This window comes from Pectinophora gossypiella, chromosome 1, assembly GCF_024362695.1.
Source record: "Pectinophora gossypiella chromosome 1, ilPecGoss1.1, whole genome shotgun sequence".
NCBI lineage: Eukaryota > Metazoa > Arthropoda > Insecta > Lepidoptera > Gelechiidae > Pectinophora > Pectinophora gossypiella.
The window spans coordinates 14,163,444-14,188,548 of NC_065404.1; the positions used below are offsets into that span (position 1 = coordinate 14,163,444).

At 37.4% G+C, this 25,105-nt stretch overlaps 2 protein-coding genes across 3 annotated transcripts in view; both read left to right on the forward strand.

Annotated features, from left to right (window-relative positions):
- The window catches only part of LOC126370333 (mRNA-capping enzyme), a 373,272-nt gene that overhangs the window by 156,899 nt on the left and 191,268 nt on the right, over positions 1 to 25,105 (forward strand). The window lies entirely within an intron of this gene.
- LOC126370425 (uncharacterized) overlaps positions 1 to 25,105 on the forward strand; it is a 142,791-nt gene that overhangs the window by 58,093 nt on the left and 59,593 nt on the right. For both annotated transcript variants that reach the window (XM_050015266.1, XM_050015273.1), the window contains exon 3: positions 24,008 to 24,111. In XM_050015266.1, coding sequence (XP_049871223.1) covers positions 24,008 to 24,111 — 104 coding nt within the window. The remainder of the gene's footprint in view (positions 1 to 24,007; positions 24,112 to 25,105) is intronic.

Here is a 25,105-nt window from a genome sequence, read left to right on the forward strand (position 1 = left end):
GCCGCGATTAGTCTGCTAAGTGCAAAACAACGGGGATGGACGGATAAACGGACGGACAACAAAGTTTTCCTAAATGGGGTCCACTTTTCCTTTGATGTTCGGTACCCTAAAAATGAGGTTTTGAATTCGATTTTAATTTCAAACAATTAGGTACCAATACAAAAATCATATTTTGAGATCGACAAGTTTCCAAAAGCTATTTAATAAGTAACTATTTTACGTAGCAATATTTACGTTTGTACAATGAATTTTCTGGCAATAGGTACTCAGTGTCTTTTTTGGAAAAGTCAATTTGTCACTTGTAGTCCCCAGGTCGTTATGTTACAATTTTGACGGTTTGTTATTTAACATTATAATACCAACATAATTTTTTTGTTACCATTCTTTACTGAAATAGAATTGTCTGTGATGATTTATACGAAACTATAATTACCAAGTTATTATGCTTGTGTAGTTAGAAAGTATCTGATAAGACACGTCGGGCTGAGCATAGTAATTGATGCTGGTTTTGGCAAAAAGAAAAACACTAATAAATGCAGCGGAAATGAGAACGACGAATGAGTGGGGTGACTGAATGAAAGAATGAGAAATAGTCAGATAAGGGAGTCTTGTAGCGTGAAAGAAAATGTAATGTCGAGAATTGAGAAAGGGATGCTTAGAGACCCCCCAGACTAGCGTCTTTCGAGCGTCGTCGTCGTGCCAGCGTCCGCGCAACGTCGATGACGCGGCGACGCGACGCCAGCGCTCGTCGGCTGTCGAACGCCGAGCGTGCGTTGTTTAGACCACGGTTTGGACATCTAGAGAGAATGAGTGCAAGTAGACTTACCTAAAAATATAAGTTAAAAAACTAAAACTCGACTACGAAAAAGTCGCGCTCTAAAAGTATGAAACAGGAAAATATTTCTCTAATTTTTTTTCGAATAGTAATGTTTAGGAGATAGGCGTGGTATGCCAATCTGTCATAAGAGTTTGCTTACCACGGCATCAAACTTCTGATGACCCCATCGCCGTCGGCGCATGATGAAAAACAAAACTGAATATTATTTTTTTGTGATTTGACATAAAATTATAATTTCACATAAAACTCAAAATTCTGACAGCGCGTACAATGAGGAAAAAATTTGAGGTTCTGGCATACTAAGTAACAGGCCTTCCGACTTTGTTGCTCCTTAAAAAAAAAATGATAGCTATTCTGATATAAACGTGAGTTTCTGGCGTCTTCAGTTATTGCAATGTCCCCGTCAGTACTCTGCACACACTGTCAAAAATGAATGAAAAATTACCACCAATATGCACCCACGAGCAACGCGACGATGTGGGTGGTGAAATGTAATTCGTTTTTGCAATTTTTCATCCGTTTGACAGAAAGCGTGATGAAGGTATGTGAAATTAAAATTGGCAAATCAAGATGTTGCCATGAGAATTTGACGCATGTGTATTTCATTTTACAATAGGCATTATAAGAGCGACCACAGTAGGTACATCCTAAACTACGAAGTCCTTAAAGTATTATAAAGTGTTTCCCTTAAAGTATTATAACAAAGGAATAAAATTAAAACAACGTAGGTACCGAAGGCGGCCGTATTGCTAACATAGTAATTTCTTCCAGGCAACCTTCGGGTGATATGATATAATTAATGAAATACTTAGTAATATACAGTGCAAAACATTTCTTTTTCACAGGATCCGCTTACCTAACCTGAAGATTTGACAGGTCCGGTTGTTTACAGAAGCGACTGCTTATCTGACCTTCCAGCCCCCAAAGGGAAAACCAGCCCAATACAGGTTAGGTCACATAATTATAATGTGAGTTTCCTCACGATGTTTTTCTTCACCGCTGATGATTATCACGTGAATCATTTATAATTCAAACATGAATTCGAAAACAAATTCGACAATCATTGGTTTAGGCCGGTGCTGGATTCGAACCTGCGACCTGAAAGTGAGAGGAAAGGGTTCTACCAACTGACCTAGCACGGCTTTGCTAAGATGGTAATATAATGAATTTACAGGCATTTGTTTTTTCAAAAACCAAAGTACGGCGATATCCAAGAGCGCTTCCATGCGTAAGAGTAGTTTAAGTCTTTGTTCCAGAAAGTTCCTGATTATGCAAGGATTGAGTAGGTACCTAACCTACCTTGAATTACCTACACAAAAATGGCTGCCGTGCAAACGTACACAAACATGATTCCTAAGTACGTAATTACTAGTCCCCAGCATTCTGTAAGCAATAAACAAAAAGTTGATCTCTTATGGGAATTCGAATTTAGGCCAGGGGGAATCCAAGCCACGTGTCCAAACTACGCAGTTACCCGGTTACCAGACATACAACATAGACCTCGTATAAGAAATAGACAACCAATCTCTGTAAAAAAGTGTCCTCAGGCATCATGTCACTGGTGAAGGCGTGTAACGACACTCATCATCTCCCTAACATTATCCCGTTTTTCATAGGGTCCGCTTACCTAACCTGGCGATTTGACAGGTCCGGTTTTTTACAGAAGCAACTGCTTGTTTGACCTTCCAACCCGCGACGGGAAAACCAGCCCAGTGCAGGTCAGATCACATACCTCCGAAAATGCATTTCTCGGGAATGTGGGTTTCCTCATGATGATTTCCTTCACCTCTGAGCACGTGATAATCATTTATGATCCAAACATGGTTTAGGCCTGTGCTGGATTCGAACCTGCGATGATTCGAACCTACACTGTACAACCGATATTGCATTTTATTTGAACAACCATAACATCTTAATTTCAGGGAACGAACTTATGCTATCTACATAACTTCTAACCATGTGATTAATGCGGGCATTATGAATAATGCCTAGTTCTATCGGGCTAAATGATTAATAACTATTTAAACATTATTATTTACCACATAATGCTCAATTTATTACTTGGTCCATAACATATACGTATTTATAACACGGTTTGGACGCTTTATTAGAAAACCTCCTTAGCGAATGTGAGTCTATTTGTTTATAGGATGTCAGTGGCATTATACAATGACTGCTGGCCAAAAAAACATGGCCGTTTTATGATACTGCAGCCGTAGACTGCATTCGTGTGAATGGATTTTATTGACTTTACGAATGACATTATAAAAGGAATTGTAAGTAGGATTTATGCGAATCGTGATTCTTTTAACACATTCATACAAACATAAATTCATGCCCGTAATTCCTAATGGGATGGACAGAGCCACAAGTTATCATATAAGATGTTATGTTTCATAGCTGATCAGGCATAGGTATTTTATTTTATTTTTATTGGTCCAACATATTAGGAAGGTCACAATCCCTCTGTCGGTTTTTACGACATGTCCTGGGAGATAAGCAGCTGACGGGTTCTTTTATTTATTAAAGATTACCTACAAAGCATCACGCTTATATCCCCGAAGGTGTAAGCAGAGGTGTACAGTACACCCACTCAACCAACTAACTCCCTTTATTTATTTTTCGCTCCCAATCCAGCTTATAAAGGAGTTTCTTTTATCCACTGTGAATTTGACCTAATTCGAATGCAATATAATAAAAAAGAAAAGACTACAGAACACTACTAAAAGTTAACGACTATTGTGACCATTCCAGCCTGTTTATGAATGCTTTGTTTTCAAATATCGGCACAACTCGTAACTAGTGTTGGGAACTATCGACTACCAGACTATCGATGAATCACGTCAACAAAAATCTATAATCGATACTCATCTTCCTAGCGTTGTCCACGCTTTCCTAGACTCCACTTCCCTAATGTCAATATTATACAGGTCCAGTTTTTTCAGAAGCGACTAGTGAAGTAGTGACTGCCTGTCTGACTTTCCGACCCAAACCAGTCCCATTGCACGTTATGTCATATACCTGCGAAAACACATTTCTCAAATATGTGGGTTTCTTCTGGATGTGTCCTTCACCGCTAAGCACCTTATGGTCATTTAAGATCCAAACATGAATTCTAAAAGTGAAAATCATTGATTTAGACCCGTGCTGGATTTGAACCTGTGACCTCATAATGAGACTCATTATGTTATTGTTCGGCTATCTATAACAATATATAGGTACTATACTTAAGTACTACAGTTAATTATAAAAATAAGGTATTATAAAAAGGAATGAAAAATACATTGATATTATTGAAAATATAAAATAAGGACTACATAGGAGCAAATAATGTCATTGAAATTATCGTTTTTGGTCTGACTATCGATAGTATGCCGATCACAGCACTAGTAACTATTTCAGTTCGAGAGAAAAAGTTTAAAAAAGCGAAAATATTATGAAACGAGCGGAAAGAATTGCTATATGTGGTACGAATGACTTGTTTTGTCTATTTTATGGTGTTCGTTTTAGTAAAAAATAACAAGAATTTAATTTACCTATATAGGGAGAAGATGGAAGTTTTAGTTTTTGATCTTTCTTCCCTTTGAATTTATTTTTTGTTTTCAAAACATTCAGAAATGTTAATTAATATAAAATGACGTCATTTTACATCGCTATGTTCATTATGGAGTTAATATATTTTTTGACGTTATTATTTTCAAGTAAAAGTTTTCCTGGAAAATTGATGATGTAATTTTGCCGCACCCCTACTATTTGCTTCATGTGTTGTTGTTGGTATGACATCCTCTATAATAATCCTCAGAAAATGGAAGACACCTTAATTTTAGGCAGAAATTAAAAAAGGTCTGGCAGAGGAAGATCTAGAAGGATGATTGCTTCGCTTTCTTCTCTTGCTTCCTAAAAAGAAGAAGAAGAAGAAAGAAAAGAAAAAGAAGGAGAAGTGAGAGGGTGAGATGGGTGAGAGTGTGAGTGAGTGAGTTGAGAAGTGTGTCAGGATCGAAGCAAATGGAATTCCATAGTACTTGCTTACCCCGGTGGGAAATAGGTGTCAGTTTATGTAATGAAATGAAATAAAAAAATAAAATTTATTCGCTTTTGAATGGTACAAAAGATCTTAAATATATATTGTAACAAAAAAAGTCCATCACTCAGCCATATAGCGTGCGAATATTAATATTAAATAATTTATAATTAAAGGAACATGCTTTAAATATAACCTTTAATAAATCTGTCTTAAAAAAATAACAATAGATATTTTAAATATACAAAAAACAATTAACCTTAATTTAAATAAACGGTTGTGACTACTTGTGACTTATTTAACTATTCATTCACTGAATAAAAAGTATGGTGAATAAGTTTCTTTTTAATTTACTTTTAAATATTGACAATGGTTACTCCTTTATAGTAAATAGTAAGGCATTATAAATTTTAATACACATAGAATATACATTATTATTGGTTATATATATAATAAGTTCCCATACCTTTTATTGTATGAAAATATGTATGTTTTATTTTCGAGTTCGTATCGAGCGATACCCTTAGTAGTGGTCTAAGCTGAAAGTAATGATTTGTAAACGTCTGCTAAGATTTACAGCGACGTCTACAGATAATAAAATCATGTGAATTTATTCCTGTTTGTTTGTTTTGGTCGCTCTCAGATCCGTTATATATGAGAACGTTTTCAGAATATTTAAGATCATGATTCAAGTCAATGTCGTGTTATGAAATATGATATATAATTTTAACCGACTTCAAAAAAGGGTTATTTGTTTGACCTGCTTTTTCATATTTTTAGTTCCTTTCAATATAATAAATTTTATGTTACTATATACGTCACACTGCTTTGCTGTGGCCTGTGTGTGTGCTGGGCACAGGCCTCCCCTCAATCAAGCGGCGGGGGTATGCTGCATACTCCACCACGCAGCTCCACTGTAAGCCATTAATAAAAATTACGGGCCTTCAAGAATGGCTTCCGTGGTCCAGTGGTTGAGCATTGTGCTATCATGCCGGAGGTCCTGGGTTCCATTCCCGGTAGGGATATCTTTAATAAATAATCACTTTGTGAGATTGTTCTTGGTTTGGTCAGGACATCGTAGCTTGAGGGAAATCAAGCTCGTTCCAAGCACGTATTCTTTATTTTTTGCTCCAGTTAAGAGTGGCTGTGAATTATCTTTTGATTACTTGAATGTCTGGCCACTACCATAGGGATTATTGGCGTGTGTTTATGTAATAAAACAAACAATGCGACGAAAAATACGGAACATATGTAAGTAATTGTTCTAATAACACTGGAAAATAAAATAAATCTGTTAGTAGCAATTACGACGAAGTTTAATGTGGGAGCACATTAATTATATCTGTGTTTAATTAACAACGGATGTTCTTATTTTAGTGGGATAAGAACTTAAATGTCTTGATAGAAATTGACGGTTGTGGCTGCCCTCAAACCGGTGGACTAGGTCAGTCCAAAGCTGGGACGGCATTCTCGTCGATGGTACAACTCCTGCGGCTCGCCGGAAGAGTAAGGATTGTCCCCACTTCCGTACCTTGCACGCGTGTCGCAAAACTCGCAAACAAGCGCAGATGTTGTTTGTTTGTCGCACGTGCTGTTTACAGTTAATATGTTAGGTTTTCAATATTTCGGTATTGCGCTATCAAATATTGGTTTTCTCTTCTTCTATCGTATGAGTTGTGAGGTGGATTACCAACCTTATCAACCCTGGTGTCAGCGTTATCACTGAATCGCCAAAGACCCCTAACATGGCTCATGTAACGACTAAGTACTTAAATCAGTAAGTCGTAAACCCGGGTAAGTACTTAAACCCGGGACCAACGGCTTAACGTGCCTTCCGAAGCACGGGTCATCTTACTTTCATACAATCAGGTGATCAGCCTGAAATGTCCTAGCCAAACTAGGGATCACAAAGTGATTTTTGTGGTATGTCCTCACCGGGAGTCGAACCTGAGACCTCCGGATCGTGAGCCCAACGCTCAACCACTGGACCACAGAGGTAAATATGTATATATCACAAATAGATAAATATATTTTGGGGCTCTGTCGAATTAACATATTTTGACATTTGGTGAGACTTATACAGTTCAATTTGTCACAACAGTTAATGTGACATGGTTGTGGTTTAGATCCCGATCCGAGATTCGAACTCGTGAAGTGTCGTGTTGTGACGATGTAAGTCGATGTTTCCGACACCATTATTCTAAAAGCATATTTTATGTCCTCACAATTACATGATACTCTCCGGCGTGTACTTTGCAGTATCACATGTCGCATCATAAATTATTTGCTACTTGAGATATGATCGTACATTGTAGCTATATGTGCTAGGCGAAAGAGGCTTTTTGCGAATTCGAAATAAGTACGTGTAATTTTGATTAACACAGTTAGCACGACCATTATAGCTGGCGATACGGCTCACCACCTCTCACGTTGGTCTAACAGAAAGCTCGGTGAGGTGTGGGTACTTAGTTCATCTTGCGATGGATATAACTCCGACAGCCTCAATTGGGATACTTACATAGTCGTAAGCTTATGTCATGTTATATATTTATAATTATATATATAATTATATTTTTCACTATATTTTACAGCATATTATTATACTTTTTCTCAGATGTACTTAATATAATATAGGGTATACAGGGTGGAAGTGACATCGTAACGAAAACTTTGAGGGATGATTCAGACCATGATTCTGAGTTGATATCAAGTGGAATTTCCTATCGCAAAATTCATGAAAATTTTTAGTATTTTTTTTTCAATTCCATATTGTGTTTTAAGCTGCGTAGAACCTAATTTTAACATAAAAAATAAAAATGACTAATTATTAAAAATGATCAATGTACAATAACAATAAATAATAACGTACCTACAACTTCTAATGACAGCATAAAAAAGTACATCTTATAGGTACCTAATATAATAAACATGTCCCAACCAAACCATTGTTTGTGGTAAAAAGAAATGATGTCAATTCTAAACCCCCATTTGTGATGGGGGTTTAGGATTTTAATAAAAGGACAATATGCCATTTTACCATGACGTTCCCGACCGACTTCTTTTTTTAAAACTTGGATGTAGGACAACACCCTCGGCTTTACCCGCCTTAATAAACGAACCAGGGTTGTTAAGAAATAAAATGGATTTTCCGGATTTAGTTTACTAACTAAACTTCTATTAAGTACTATATAAATTGTATGCTGGTTTGTGAGCGAATGAATAAACTTATCTATCTAGTCACATTGAAAAACAACTTTTTTTTGACGTGACGTATGCCGCATGGTATTAACTGCTCCGCCGCCTCCGTGGTCCAGTGGTTGAGCGTTAGGCTCACGAGCCGGAGGTCCCGGGTTCGGATCCCGGTGAAGACATATCACAAAAATCACTTTGTGATACCTAGTTTGGTTAGGACATTACAGGTTGATCACCTGATTGTCCAAAAAGTAAGGTGATCCGTGCTCCAGAAGGCACGTCAAGTCGTTGGTCCCGGTTACTACTTACTGATGTGAGTAAGTAGTCGTTACATGAGACATGTCAGGGGCCTTTGGCGGCTCAATAATAACCCTGACATCAGGGCTGGAATGAGGGAAAAGAATCATAACTTTATCGTGTAATAATCATTCCACCAAATTGCATTGCATTCCAAACTATAGACAAGTGATAATGAACTACCTAGACAATACAAAATCCAATTAATGTCAAACAATCCATACTAATACCTATTATAAATGGGAAAATGTATGTGTGTGTCTGTCTGTTTGTTTGTTCGTCTTTCACGGGAAAACGGAACCACGAATTGACCTAATTTTTTAAGTGGAGATAGTTGAAAGGATGGAGAGTGACATAGGCTACTTTTCGTCTCTTTCTAACACCCTACTTCCCTAAAATGGGAGGTGGCAATAAAATAAAATATCCGGTTTTTACCGGACAACCAGCATCCCTAACCGGACAAGTGAATACTAGAGCTTATCCGGCTGGCTTCGGGCCAAACCGGATTACCCGGGTATGCTATTTGCATATCCTATATGATGTCACAGATTTATCATACTAGTTGGTTTGTTTACTACTATTATGTCTACTAGTATGTCTACAGTCATCTGAACATTAATTTAAAAATATAAGTATTTTAAATTAATGTTCAGTTCAGTTTATGTGATAAATTAATGTTCAGATGACTGTAGACATAGTCATGGGCACTTTTGGACAGGACTCTCTTTGAAGAGTGCTCTTCGTAAAGTTATTGTACATTTTTCTTTTTTAATGTTGTAAATTGTATATAGGTATGTTTTTGTTAATAACGCAACGATTATAAATATATAAAAGAATGTTTTATTAATAGCTTCACGTTAAAATCTATTAAATTAGAACTTGGTATATTTTTTAAAGTCAAAAATGTAAACCATGTTTCATTAAACGCGAATAAATAATAAATATTAATATTAAGGCAAAAGTAAATTCTGTGATCTGTATTGAATTTACAGTTAATCGTGAGGCTCTTCTGAAATCAAATATAATTTTGGTTTTGGTAAACAAATAACAGTTTGATATTGTCGGTAATACGGTAATGAAACATAATGTCGAACATCGAACTCTATTTTTTTAATTTATATAATGCCATACTTAAAATATCATTTGTTATACTGATTATTTATTTCAATTTGTAAATATTTGTTTAAAAATTATATCTATTTTATACCCTGGGCGTGTATTAATTATATTTGAGCATCATAAATAATCGCTATCATTTCATCTTTACTCTATGTTATCTATACTATCATCTCTACTTTATCAATTAGGTATCATTTGTTAGGAACTGTATCTAATTTCATAATAATCGCAATAAAGTTTCCTTTTCAGTCTTTCCTCGTATTAGTTTAGTTCGCATAAGGTTTCCGAGATGGCGCTGAACAGAATTAGAACGCGGTATCGGAGTATAGACGGCAAATATGTACCCCTCGTCTGAACGTGAATTTCTTTCCGCATCGTCACGACTTAATTTAATATTAAGTCCTTACCATTAGGAATTTTTTCAGCTCACGCTACGGCTATCGTTGGCGTGAGATTTAATCAATTAAATAAATCAAATATTTTTTTTTACAAAGCTTAATGGGTTGTGTACATCATTTATCTTGAACATACGTACACAACTCAATTGGTGTTGTCTTGTCACACGAAAAATAAATTAAAAAATGAAACACGATTTACAGATTACAGTTGACACAGTAACGTTCTTTTCTTTGTAATGTGTGTCAAGTCGGTCAAGCCCCCAAGGGGTCTTAGAAACCCGAATGAGGTCTCATTTCTCTCGCCTTCGCTATTCAAGGTGGTCTTAATATAACGTTTGTAAACCTGAAAGCTTTTGTAAACCGGAACGACATTTCTTAGTAGTTGGTACCTACATCCACTTTTAGAAAATATTTTTTTTTCAAAATGTCATTCTTACCGTAAATGCGAGCGAGAGAGACAACACATGTTCCCGAGAAATGCATTTTCGAAGGTATGTGACCTAACCTGTAAGGCCACTTTATAGGTAAGCGGACCCTGTGAAAAACGGGATAATGCTTGGGAGATAATGAACCCAAAGTAAAACCTATTTAACATTTCATGACTATTCATAACGGTGAACTCGATTTAACTAGACAAGACTTATGTCGACAGAAACTACGCGAAGGGTTAAGGGATTTAACCGGTGAAATACTCGTAAATTAGGTGGACAGCGTGTTAAGCGGTTAATCCCGTAATGGGTGAAATATCACCTGAACCGGGAGGGTAAGGATGTTGATGTTACGATTGTTTGCTCGATGTTATGGGACTGTATAGATCAGGGTGCACCCTGTATATCCCAAATGGACTCCACGCGGGTCCGTTTGGAAGATGATGACGTATTTTATATGTAGGATTTTAATTTCCATGAAACGAATGTATACTTGAAGAAAGATGTTTATGGTCAATTTTGTTTTGTCCATGACGATATTATAGTAATGCGGAATAATGCGTGTCCAGTAGAGGAATATTTGAATGTTCGAACGCAGATACGGGAAATCTCTATGTAACATTTTAGTTTCTTAGAGAAAATGAGGAAAACTCTATCAAGAACTTTTCCATTTTTTTATCACTTTAATTTGTTTTCGTGTGAATTCCCAATCCGAGGTTCTCCAAGGAAGGTCTCTATCAAAGGATCCATCATAACCCTTCCGGAGTAATCACAGAAACTGCAACCAAATCGTCACCTCATATCAATTCAAGGAGTATGCTTTATAAGTATGTAAATACGAAATTAATTATAATTATATCCGCGCATAAAACTAAATGGTCATTAAAATAAATGAGGTATTAAACTTACCAGATAATTATCAAACTCATTATGACATCGTAAACATGACGGAACCGAGTTCTCCATGAGTAATTTTTATTTTTTATCTTGTTTCATTCCCCTTACCTGTATGGGGTAATTTTGTTGTCGTCCCTTCGTCAATAAATGTACATTTTTGGTTGTAGGTAACACGCACACCTTAAGGTGGGTCTACATGTCGCATATGAAATTCAGAAGCAAATTATTTAAAAAAAAAATGTGAGTGTTTTGTCTATTAGGGAGAGTTTTCTATGCTATTTGCGTTCTAGAGTATATCGCCAGCTTATAGGTGAAACCACGTAAGAGTCTTCTGAAAAATCACATTCATGTGATTTTATAATAAAAATGTGGGCTCAATTTTTACTCAGCTTGAAATTAACTAAAAAAATCGAAGTTTTGTTAAAGAAAGTGGCTACAGAATGATATTTTTCAAAATGGCGCTTACACGGTTTTCCCTATACGTCGATCATATTATGACAGCTGTCAAAATAATCCATTTTATTGGCGTGTCTCTTTCGCACTAGGCTTGCTGTCCTGTTGCCATACGTACCATGCTAGAACGCCAACAGTATTAAAAAGCATGTATCTAATTAATAATTATATCTCAATTACTCGTACACAAAAATATAGATGTAGATAAACAGAATTTTGTTTATTTTGTATCATCACAACCACAAGACAACCATCCCATTTTATGTGCGACTTCATGTGTGCTGTGAATCCAGCTTTAATACAGAGGGGTGTAATGTTGGTTGAATCAAATTGATCGTAACTTTTTTGATAAAACTTTGAATATTGTCACTTTATGCCTTTCGTTCACCATCGTAACTGGAAAGTAAAGAAAGTAAGTTGTAAAGTAAGCAAAACGTTGTTGCTTTAATATTATCAACTTTTATTATAGGATTATTTGCAAAAAATAGCGATCGGCACATTGTTAATACCAGGAATAAATATAAACTTGCTTTACAAGTCAGTCGATTACATAAGATTACTAAATCTTTTAAGGGGCAATGTATACGTTTTTACAATAAGATTCTTACAAAAAAGGTTATTATAAAGTTAGTGATTATTTAGAAGATATGAATGCATGGGATTAACTGTCTGAGAACTGATATTAGGCAGCTAAATTACTCAATTGTATAAATATTTTATGTTTATTTTTATTTTTTTAAAGAACGTATAGGGCTCGGTGCCGAGGTTTTTCTTGCAGCTTCTTTTTCCCGGCTATACAGGTTGTGAGAAACTGCAGTAGTTTTAGGCGGATGAGACGTTCGTTATGTAAAAATTTACGATTCAAAGTGTAACTACGTTACCTACTGAATAAAGATATTTTTGAATTTGAATTTGAATATCGAGTCACTGTAGGACACGACTCATTGTAGGAGTGAAAGATGTCGTATGTACTTACTTCTTCAATCGAAGCTTTTATTGTAAAATATTTAAAACCAAGAACTTTAAAAAAATCATAAATTCAAGTATGCACAACGTTCCACAGCGCTAGTTGCTACATCAACGTATTTGACCGGGGACTTTAAGAGTGTGGCCTTACTTGGAGCGAGCAGCGATGGCATAAGCGAAGCGATCTGATAATCATCTGTGGTGCCTATTCTGATGAACACAACTATTGCCGTACTTCACTTACAATAAGTGCAAGAAAGACAGAGCTAGATTTAGTCCTGTCAAATAAAGTTTAAATTAAGCTGGTTGCTCAGATTGGCAACATTGCTTTCGCGGTCTTAGGCCGGCCGCTCTATGGATACGTATTCTTAAGAATTCGTACAACTACAAACACGCAACAATCCCAGTTCTCTATAAGTATTTTTTTTCGAGTGAAAATTCCCACCGCATACCCGCTGCGGGGGTAGCGAGAGGGTTATCCGGTCTTCGTATCTCGGCCGTAATGCCAAAGCTTCGGGGACGCTTTCGCATTCTTCCGCGGTCCCAAACCTCATTGCTTTAAGCGATAAGACCGTCCTTTACCATGTACCTAGTTGAGTCTCTTTTGTAACTATTTTCTTTTATTTTGGCGCAATAAAGTATTTGTATTGTATTATTATTACATTGAAGGCAGAGCGCGCACATTAGATACGTGTGGATCATCGTAGATCACTTCTCCTTCTATTGTGTGGATTGTGAGGTGAATTACCAACCCCATCAACCCTGGTGTCAAGGTTATTATTGAGCCGCTAACTTCCCCTGACATGACTCAGTAAGTAATAACCGGGACCAACGGCTTAACGTGCCTTCCGGAGCACGGATAATCTTACTTTTTGGACAATCAGGTGATCAGGCTGTAATGTCCTAACCAAACTAGGGATCACAAAGTGATTTTTCTTATATGTCTCTACCGGGATTCGAACCCGGGGCCTCCGGATCGTGAGCCCAATGCTCAACCACTGGACCACAGAGGCTGTTACCGTAGACCACCACTGTACTGTACTACATCGAAGACATGTAACCCTATGTTCTTATTTACAAACCTAAAGTCTCCTCAATGTATTATTTCTATCTCTTATATTTATATTTCTGTCACTGTGACTGTCAATTGTTATAATATAACGATTATGATGGCTAATGCAACTTGGCTAAGGCCGTAGTATCCGTACTTTTGCCAATGCCTTAGCCCTTAGCCACTACAACCGCCCAACTACCAGCTGTTAATGTAACCACGTCCTTAAACAGAATTCATTTAAAAAACCAACCTCAAAGGATTTTAAAACGAAGTTCTTTTAAACAAGGAATGCAATTTCCTCCAGTGCATCCTTGCTACGTGAAGCACCAAGCTTACCTGGCTACCATTTGTTTTAACCGCATCGCTGCACTAACGGGAGTTATGCACCACAATGAACATTTGGGGGAAACGCATCGTGAACAAGAAAAATAGCTTTGTTTTGGTGAGACAGAATAATATTAAAACTCGTTGCTTGAGGCACGATGTGGATGTTTATGATCCTCTATGTGGTCTCGCTATTTCTTGTTGTATTATGTACGTAGTAGTATTTTTTAAGGTAATATCGATTTTTGCAGCGTGGTGGAGTAAGCTCCGTACCCCCTCCGGTTGATTGAGGGGAGGCCTGTGCACAGCAGCGGGACGTATGTTATGTTGTTTAAGTACCTATTTTATTTTCTGTTTCAGTTTTTGTTTCTTCGATCTTTATACAAAAATCTCGTTGTTACCGTGACTCCGTGCGTGCAAGCGAGACAGATAGACCGCGTGCGCTCCCTTACTCCTTAACGGTTTATGTTAGATAGATTAAAGTAGTCCCCACCGGGAGCATTGCGCAATCAGCGGGAAATGATTAGTTGCGTAAATAGGTGTGGCATCTTTGTTATTGACGTCACTTAGGGTGGTATTAATAAACTAATCTCAGCTGAGACTGCCCTCAAGATCATGCTTAAGTCCCTGTTTTTATATTATAAGAACTGTCACATTGACACGATTTTGAGGGCAGTCTCGAAGCTGTGATCAGTTTATTAAGGTATTGTAGATTTTCCGCAAATGTCATTTAACTATTAGCATGGACAAATAGGAGGCTCTGAGGGCACTCGCTTGGCCTGAGGGCTGTCACACGGTCTAAGGGATGTCACTCGGAGGATTTTATACAAATACATTTTGTTGGTGAAGCGGTTTTGGTTGGTGGGTTCGAAGGTCAGACAGGCAGTCGCTTATGTAAAAAACCGGATCTGTCAAGTTTTCAGGTTAGGTAAGCGGGCCCTATGAAAATGGGATAACGCTGCTAGGGAGATGATGGTGGCAGCTTTACAGCATAACGCATTCTGTATTTGTTTTTTCTCCCATTTACATCATACATTTTAGTCCAATATTCACCAAACACACTGAACGCAAAAAATGATGGCATATACCGTAGTTTAATGCACCGATGCGCCAAATATTGTGCAGAAATACGCCACAATTTTGGGAATATACACGGTACATATTATATCGAACCCATTTCGGAAATTGACTGGCAAATGAGGTTAACGGAAACAGTTGAGCTGTAGTATGGCGGTTAGCATACAAACGTAGGTATATAAACTCGCGCCCGTAGCGTAGTATTATCCCTTACTATTTGCCCGTGAGACGTGGCCGCTTACTATGGGTCTCGTGAGGAGGCTCGGTTTCGCTCAGCGGGCAATGGAGAGAGCTATGCTCGGTATTTCCCTGTTCGATCGAATCAGAAATGAGGAGATCCCCAGGAGAACTAAAGTCACCGACATAGCTCGGAGAATTGCAAAGCTGAAGTGGCAGTGGGCAGGACACATAGCGAGGAGAACCGATGGCCGATGGGGCGGAAAGGTTCTAGAATGGCGACCACGTGTCGGACGACGCTCAGTGGGTAGGCCCGCTACAAGGTGGACCGACTATCTGGTGAAGGGCGCGGGAAGCCGCTGGATGCGGGCAGCGCAGGACCGATCGTCGTGGAGATCCTTGGGGGAGGCCTATGCCCAGCAGTGGGCGTCGTACGGCTGATGATGATGATTTGCCCGTAGTTCCTATTTGTGTATTTAGATAGCGCTACAGTTAGAATTCGAAGATAAATATGAGATAGACTGTCTACAGTATTCTCGTAGCAGAGTATTATAAAGTCTGCACGTAAAATTACATTCATTTTTTCAATACAGGCATCATCATCATCATCAATTGAATACAGGCATAGGCCCATACCATACATTATATACCAGAACCTAATAATACATACAATATTATAATTATAATTAAAATATTAAACTATTTAGGGAATTTATTATTCGTCTTCGCCTCTCTGAAGCGTCGGAACACCACTCCCACTGGCCAGAAGGCCGTACGAAGAAGCTCAGTAGCGAGTGTGGTGGAGACTCGAAGCTTGAAAGACCTAAAGCTTGTAGGCCTCTCAGACTCGAGGAGAGTACGCTAATAATTTATTATTATTTATTTATTTATAAAGGTACATACAACATTACAGTGTAATCCAATGACGAAAAATGCTGTATGACGAAAAAAAAAGAAAAAAAAAACAATATAAAAACTAATATAACACAAAATAAACAATGAGTGAAAAAAGAAACAAAAAGAAAAATAAGACTATGAGCATGAAAAACACTAAAAAAATAAAAAATTACAATTTCAAACATTAAAAGGTAAACTATCACACAAAAAAACTTAAAATAATAATGAAAAAAAAAAACAGTAAATCATAAACAAATCTTCTCGCAAAAAGCCAAACACTCTCTCCATACACTCCACCATCTGTCAGCGATCACATCACAATGTGGTGTGGATTCCAACATTGCGGAGAGGAGACGCAAAGCACGCATGAGAGGTGAATTAGCGTGAGACACAGTGCGCGCACGCTATAATATGCTCTGCATATCGTCAAAATGTACCTATTGTTAGATAGAAAACGTCGATCGATCTCATATCGACTACATCACTATGCTAACAAACGTCACAAGTCATAACACTAGCTTACGTACTTTGACAGATCTAATTCTTGCCGCGCATTGTGACGATTGTAAAATGTTATCTTATTGAAATGTAATCAATAATTGTACTGAACTTGTCGTTCTGTTTAGTGCTATACTAGGTAATAATTCAAAAACACTCTCATAAATAAATGACCATTTTATGTCCCTCCACTTTTTAACAATGACCCTTTCTAAACAGGTGTAGGGCTACCGGAAGTGACGCAGGCGCCACGCGGCCAGCCGGAAGCGGCGCCATGTTTTTTAAACGCCACGTTCCGTTCCATGGGTGCGCACGCGCATAATTATTACCCGTTTATAGACAGGCGGACAAATTTTAACGTGTTGCAGATAAGCTGGGGAGGGGGGTGTAACTGTGTATACTGTACACGTCTGCCTCTCTGCCCACTCCTTATGGGATACAGGCTATGTTATGTTGCAAATAAGCGTTTATTCTTCAGGTGTTCATTAATGTGTCTATGTAGGTAATTATGTGAAGTAATTAGAGGTATATATAATAAGAAACGCGTGGCAACGTTGAAGCGTGGGTACTCAGCTCATCTTGCGACGGATTTTTTGACGTGACTTATTGTAGATTTGCCGCAGATGACATTAATTACTTGGCCGGATAAATGGGGAGCGCTGAAGGCTCTCACCCGGTACAACGTTTAAGACAACAGGCCTGAGGGTGCCCAGTTGGGCGCGAACCTTGGCTCAGGGCGTCGTCTGAGAGGAAAAATATTTGAAAGAATTAATCGACCCTAGTGGGTCGATCGCGATAAGCGCTGATTGAGGGAAATCGTCGACCATGCCGGCGGGGTCGGTATCGGTGTCCTTCGCCGGGATTCGAACCCGTGATAGTACGATGTAAATCATCCGTTCTCCGAACAGGGCTACTACATGTTAAATTATGTCAGCAGCATTAGAGCATACGATTGATTAATTCAGAGGCCAGGTGGTTGCTTTCTTTCTTTCTTTTGTATGAATTTGTATGGCAATAAGCGAGGGTGTGGTGTTTAACTGTTTACTGATCTTATCATCCCTTATTGATTTGTAATTTATACCGTCACTTTCAATTTTTATTGAATACACCTGGGCTCGGTTATACTAAACTCGTTAAAAAAGCAACATAAATATGTTATTAAGGAGTTGCAAGATTTAAGATTGTTGCAGGCCATTAATTACTTAATTTTATAATATTTAGTTAGATACTGGCCCCGATTCCTGCAGACAACTCCTAATTTTATTTTAAGTTACATCTGTCATTTTCTTACCAGCCGAAAAGGAAAGAGACGAGATGGTAAATTATAAAACAAAATCTTCACTTACAATACCTAAGTGTTCCTATATATCATTGTATATCATTGTTGTGTTTAAATAAAGTTTCTAAACTGTTCCTAGATGAACTTAAATTAGGTATACTTATACCTAATTTAAGTTACTACACTACGACTTTCTAAAAAATATTTTTATAGGTTTTTGCCTTGCAGTGGGACACTTTAGGCTAGCTAAGCGTTTTTCAAATCGCTGTTTGTTAGGATTTTAAAACAGTATATAAAGCGAAGGTTTGGCAGAGGAAAACCTAAAAGGACGTACATTGACCAAATTGGAGATGTCCTTAGAAAAGGTCCAGTATGATCTACTCTGAACCGGCGTGCGTGTAAGAGAAGTGTGTCAGGATCGAAACAAATGGAATTCCATAGTCTCTGCTTACCCCGTTGGGAAATAGGCGTGAGTTTATGTATGTATGTAGTTTGTTTAAGTATACGATGAAGGAAAAACAGTGAATGCATTTTTATAAGTAAATATTTCGATCGTGTTTAATATTAGATATCCATTAGAATATTTTGCATTTACAAACGACTACTTTCTTCTCAAACCATTTCCTTTGTTGCCCAAAAACCTGCAGTTTCATCAAAGACGGAAGCGCGTTAACTACTTAAACACCATTTATGTCTGCCCACCCCATTAATCATTGGCGTGTAGTACAAAATCCAGCAAGTCACTACACTTCAAATGATGGATGCAACGTTGAATTTGGTAAGCGGTTTTGTTCGACATATATTACGCACTGAAACGCATAACGCGACGGGAAAACCCGGCGGTTTATGAAAGATTTTAGAGCAACACACACATAAGACATAAGACCACGCGTTTTAGAAGAATATTTTACAGACAATTGTATATACTATAACAATAGCTTTTGCGTGTCTATTGCGCGTGTGTTGCGTATTTCCGTCAAACTAGCGTTTAGTTTGACGGAAATACTTATAGCATAGATACGCAAAAGCTATTAATAATTTCATCATCACTAATTTAAGAGTCACGCTCTTGTCCTGTAGCATTCTCCATTCTTGTCTAGCAAAGATCAATCCCTTCACTTGTTTATAAGACACGACGTTCGTCTTCTCTTTAATCTGTTCCATGTAACCTCTTATTGGTCTTCCCCTTCCTCTCTTAATAATTTAAAAAACACAAAAAATTTCATAAATTTTCCGACAGGAAACTCCTCTTGGTATCAACTCAGTATTTGTTACGGTGTCACTAACACCCATACGTACTTGTATGGCTACCTGGACGTACTTGTACGGGGTGTAAGTCACATCAGACCATTATTCTGAGTTAATATCAAGTGTAATTTTCCATCGCAAAAGTATTAAATTGAAAATATTTAAAAATAACTCAAAAATAAACATGAATTTTTCGACAGAAAATTCCACTTGATATTAGCTCAAAATCATGGTCTGAATCATCCCCCTCAGTATTCGTTACGATGTCACTAACACCCTCTATAAATTATGGCGTTCGAAAAATTATGCTACCGCTGCGTTTTCCCGGTCTAGTGCGTACAAACTTACCGTTAAATCTACAGTGTGGGGTAGAGGTGGAAATTAACTGATGGTATCTGCATGTCGATTGCCGAGTGCGGAGTGAGGTAACTGGATTGCATTTGAGTGTGGGGGCTTAATGGCATGGCATCCTGGAGTGGGCTTTGCTGGTCGAGCCGATTTTGTAATTTTAGCAAACCAGAAATCAGAATCATTTATTCAACGTAATTATCATGGATAAACTTGTTGAAGGTCAATGTAACATTTTTGAATTTGTGTCATTTCGCAAGGTGATATGGCTGAGGAGAAGAAATGACAAGAAACTGCAACAGCAACACATCTTTTAAATCAGCGAGGGTATACATTACAAGTTATTTAATATCTAGAGGAACACATTTAATACCAGATATTTTTACATTTAGGTAATGATTTTTATAATAAACTTTTTTACATAAAGTAAGCTTCACATGAGGTTTAAATATAGGTAATTTATAATTTATAAATAATATTTTAAATATAATATAATTTAGAAAAATAATTTCTAACAAATTCAATATATTGTCTGGTATTTTATAGTAAAACCCCAACCCCATTAACCCCATTAAACCCCATTAGGGATTACGGGCGTGAGTTTATGTATGTATGTATGTATTTTATAGTAAAAACGTATACATAACCCCAAAAAAGATGAATTTATTAATTTCGAATTTTGAATAGACCATAATTAAGCATGCGGTTGAGTGGAAATTACTTTCCTTGATAGAAATTTACTCAACGGGACTAGCTTTGGTTAAGGATCAAAATATTTATTCCAATATTCCGAGTGCTAGAATTATTTGAAACAATAAAATGTGGACTTGCACCAATGAGTTATAAATTTATCATAAGTGCAATTTTCACTAACACAATTGGCCTAACAGAAAGCTCGCTGAGGCGTGGGTACTTAGTTCATCTTGCAAAGTTGAACTAAGTACCTCGGACTACCCCAATTGGGATGTATTCGTGAACATTATGTTATGTTAATAAACTCTTGAATCTTTGTACGAGTTCTTAATTTGTTCACTGTTCTGTTATTCTGGTATTAAAGTTGTCTTTTGAAGTATTAAAGTACTAACAAAATGTTTTAGGTTTTCATTTTAAACGGATCGCCTGCATCGATAACATTCTGTTGTTCCAACTACCTTTAATACCAAGCGAAGATACACGCATGAATTAGCATTTTCAACCCATCATCACACGAGGGGTGTTTAAACTAGATCTTATCTCATTACGGGAACTGAATTAATTATCCACCACTTAAACTAGATTAGATTGGCTCAAAGAGGGCACAATGCTACGTACTTATTTCTAATCGAATCGAATTTCGAAATCGTGTCGTAGATATGAGAGATTTAGGTAAACAAAGATGGTAGGCGAAGATCGAGAAAAGATTCTAAAAAACAGGTTAAAGAGAAGGTTAGCATTGGATAAAAATCTGTAGAAAATATTACAACCGACAAGAACGGAGCTCTTTTGTAGAGGTATACGAAATTGCAACAAAAATTGCGTAACATCCAAACGAACTATCCGTCCCAAGAGTTATCAAGCTAGAACACCAAATCCAATTAATTTCAAACTGTAAGGTAATTTATTGGAACGACGAGAAAATAACTCCACCTTTCAGACTGAAGAAAAAAATAAAGAATTCAAAGCTACGTCTGCAATTAAATGAAATACCTACTCCGCATAGCGTGCAACACGAAACCTGCACATTGGACCTTGAGTAGATTAGCTTTTAACATTCTCTAACAGAAGCTAATCGACCTAGACTAAGTTTTCTTGTTGAAGGTGAAAACCATCTAAATTTCATTACAACACGATTAGGAGTCTTTTACAGACAGTCTGCAGATGAAGTGAGAGCTGACTGAATAATATACGAGATGCAGGTTTTGTGCATTTAGCATAACTACATCGAAATTGCATCATCATCTCCCCAGCGTTATTACGTTTTCACAGGGTCCGGTTACCTAATCTAAATTATTTATTGATAATTTACAGAAGCGACGATTGCCTGTTTGACCTTCCAACCCCCGAAGGGAAAACCAGCCGAATACAGGTTAGGTCACATACCAATGAAACGCATTTCTCGGGAATATGGGTTTCCTCCTTCGCATCATCAGTTTTGGACCGTGCTGGGATTTGACCTTGCGACCTTAGTGAGAGTCAAGCTTTCTTCCAACTGGGCTACCACGTTTCTTCAAAATGAAATATCGACTACCGACAGAAATCCGATCACCTGATTGTCCGAAAGTAAGATGATCCGTGCTTCGGAAGGCACATTCAATTCCAAAAATATCTTTATTCAGTAGGTAACATAGTTACACTTTGAATCTTAATTTTTTACATATCGAACGTCTCATCCGCCTAAAACTACTGCAGCCTGTCACAACCTGTCTAGCCGGGGAAAAGAAGCTGCAAGGAAAACCTAGGCGCAGCGACATTGAAGTTGTAAGTACCAACCTAGTCGTTACGTGAGCCATGCCAAGGGCCTCTGGGGGCTCAATAATAACCCTGATACCAAGGTTCCTATAGTTGGTTCACCTCTCGATAAGGGAAGTCCAAATGAAGGCTTATTTTGTATTAAAACGAAAATAAGTGTTGAAACGTTCCAACTTCGATAGGAACGTTTGCACATAAAATGCATATAAAACAAAGAATTCTTAAACAACTAAGTAGGTATGTCTCGTTTGTTAATTAATCTGTATTCCTACTGTGCTCTGGCTGAAGTTATAGCCAGCATAAATTAGTCGCATAAACGTGGTAATGGGCCCTCTTAAAGACAATGTTCGAAAATTACACTTTTAGACTCTGCTCCATTGTTTGTGGAAAAGCGATGGGCTTTTATCGAGTGGGTTACATTTATGAGGTGGATGACCGACCTCATCATCCTTGATGTAAATAACAACATTAGCGGCGAGGATTACCTATAAAGCTGATATTGCTGATTCCAGTATACACCATTTTATTTTATTTTAGGTTGTGTCATTTTCTTATCCACCGAAAAGACAGGCATAAAATTGATAAAATACACGTTATTTGTATATTTTTAGGCACACAAAATAACTCTCAAAATTTTACATAGGCTAATATTAAGTTGAAAACACACGCCACACGGGTTGCATATTAGTGCCACACCCCGAACACTTCATAGTTCATAAAAAACACCTCGTTTTACACAGACACTACACATTAACGTTATCGTCGCGATTATCTGTGTGTGCGACGTCTGAAAACTCATACCATTGAAGACCAAAGTCCGACCGAGAGGGGGTGAGGTAGACATAGCTTAGCCGCTGGAGGGGATCGGAGAGTTGCCGTTCTATTCGAAGTATTATTCCTCATTCTATGCTAACGGGATATCTATGTGGTTTTATTACTGTCACTGTCAATTACCATAATCGTTTGCAAAGGCCAGGGGCGTATTTGACAATCAACTGTTTCTCGCTACCCGCTTCAACTCATGCAGCTGTTCCATTCCACCGCCCATTGCGTCGAATGGTAACGTAAATTACGTGGAGCAGTAAAATGATTTTAGGCAAGTTTTATACGATTTCGAATTAACTAAAAACACCGCTGGGAGAGCTTAAACATTAATTGACATTGTTGTTACAGTGTTAATTGGGTAACTTGTTGTTCTCGGAAGGCACTAAAAGAGAAACTCTCGTGGAATATTAATTATCTGACACACTATAGTTTTGTCTCCAAAGTCGTCAAGATCAATGGGATTAAGGAGGGACATAGAAACAATTAATTTCAAAAGCAACATTTTGACTCTTTTTAACGTGACTTATTGTAGATTTGTCGTAAATGACATTAACTAATGACGTCATATTTCTCGTATAATAGCAAAATGCCCAATGTTTGTTTTTCCTGTTGACCTAAAAGGTCACATTGAAGCGATTCATCTAAAAAACAATGTTGCAATCTTAAATTTTCGCATATAAATAGTAAGTGCGCAATAACAACAAATGTCAAATAGCAATATTTTAGGTAAGGTGAATTCAGTGTATTGAGGGGGGGGTTAAAACGGCCACAAAAAAACAATATTGCTATTTGACATGTGCTTGCATTGCGCACATGTCAAATTGCAATATTGCTTTCTTAGATGTATTGCTTCGATGTGGCCATTTTAACCTCTCTGTTTTTCTTCGTATTGATGGCATAACATTTGAAATCTGATATGTTATTGTGATGAAAGAATTAGGCGTTTACCATTGTATTAATCAATCAATAATTATTTCTTACGCAAAACATAAACAGACGAATAAAATAAACACAATAGGTGGCCTTATTGTTATACAGCAATTTCTGCCAGATAACCTTAGGGTGAAAGAAGTTTATGCATTGGAGCGCGGTTCCATTAAGCATTAGTATGCACTGGTTTATTATTAGAATTGCAATGGCGTATCTCTTGAAGCTGATCATATAGATCCATTTACTAAATATCTTGTCTTATCTTATTTTAACCACATTTTGTATTGTTTCAGGTGTACAGGAGTGAATCACTGTAGTTTCATTCTGTCGAAAGATTACCCCCCCTCCGTTAGTTGGTCCACCGGCCTCGTGTACATCAAATACGCTTGTTTTGATGGTAAGTATTTTTTATTCTTTTTTGACTTGACTTACCCCTATTGTATGTAGACTTTGACGCAAATTAACTTACTCGGCCGGACAAATGGTGATCGCTGATTACTCTCACCCAGTATTTAGTTACGATTTTTTTTCTTTTTTGACTTGACTTAACCCTATTGTATGGCATTAACTTACTTGGACGGATAAATGGGGATCGCTAAAAACTCTCTCCCAGTATTTAGTCACGTAAAGGAATCCTGAATGTCTTATTCAAAATAGTTGAGTGAACCCTGAACTCAAAATAAGCAACCCTGAGGATAGTTCTGGAATATTATTAGAGCGTAGAATCGCTATATCAGCGGGCGTTTGGTTCATTGGTCACACGTCGACCCATGCATAAAGTTGATTTGTGTATCAATATTCGGGGCAAATGCGACGTCACGCCTATCAAAGTGCATATAATGAGCCATATGTTGTTTATTATCCCATTTTGTGGCAATTTTGGGGGGAATATTATGTTTTATGTTTATTTTTATTTTTTTATAGAACGTTTAGGGCCCTGTGCCGAGGTTTTCTTGCAGCTTTTTTCCCCGGCTATACAGGTTGTGAGAAGCAGCAGTAGTTTTAGACGGATGAGACGTTCGTTATGTAAAAATTGACGATTCAAAGTGTAACTATGTTACCTACTGAATAAAGATATTTTTGAATTTGAACAGGAATTCTAAGACATCGTTTACTGATGCGACGCGCCGATACGATTACGCCCTGCAACTAAAAAAAAAACTATTTCGTATTTTACTGAAAACGTAAGCGCTTTTTAGAAAAATAATAATCTGATGTGATTTTTTTAACAGACCCTCGATTTCTTCCAATTAAGAATTATAATCTGAGGAGCTCGGTGGCGCAGCGGTAAACGCGCTCGGTCTGCGATTGTTGAAGTTAAGCAACTTTCGCAAAGGCCGGTCATAGGACGGGTGACCACAAAAAAAAAATCATCTCGAGCTTCTCCGTGC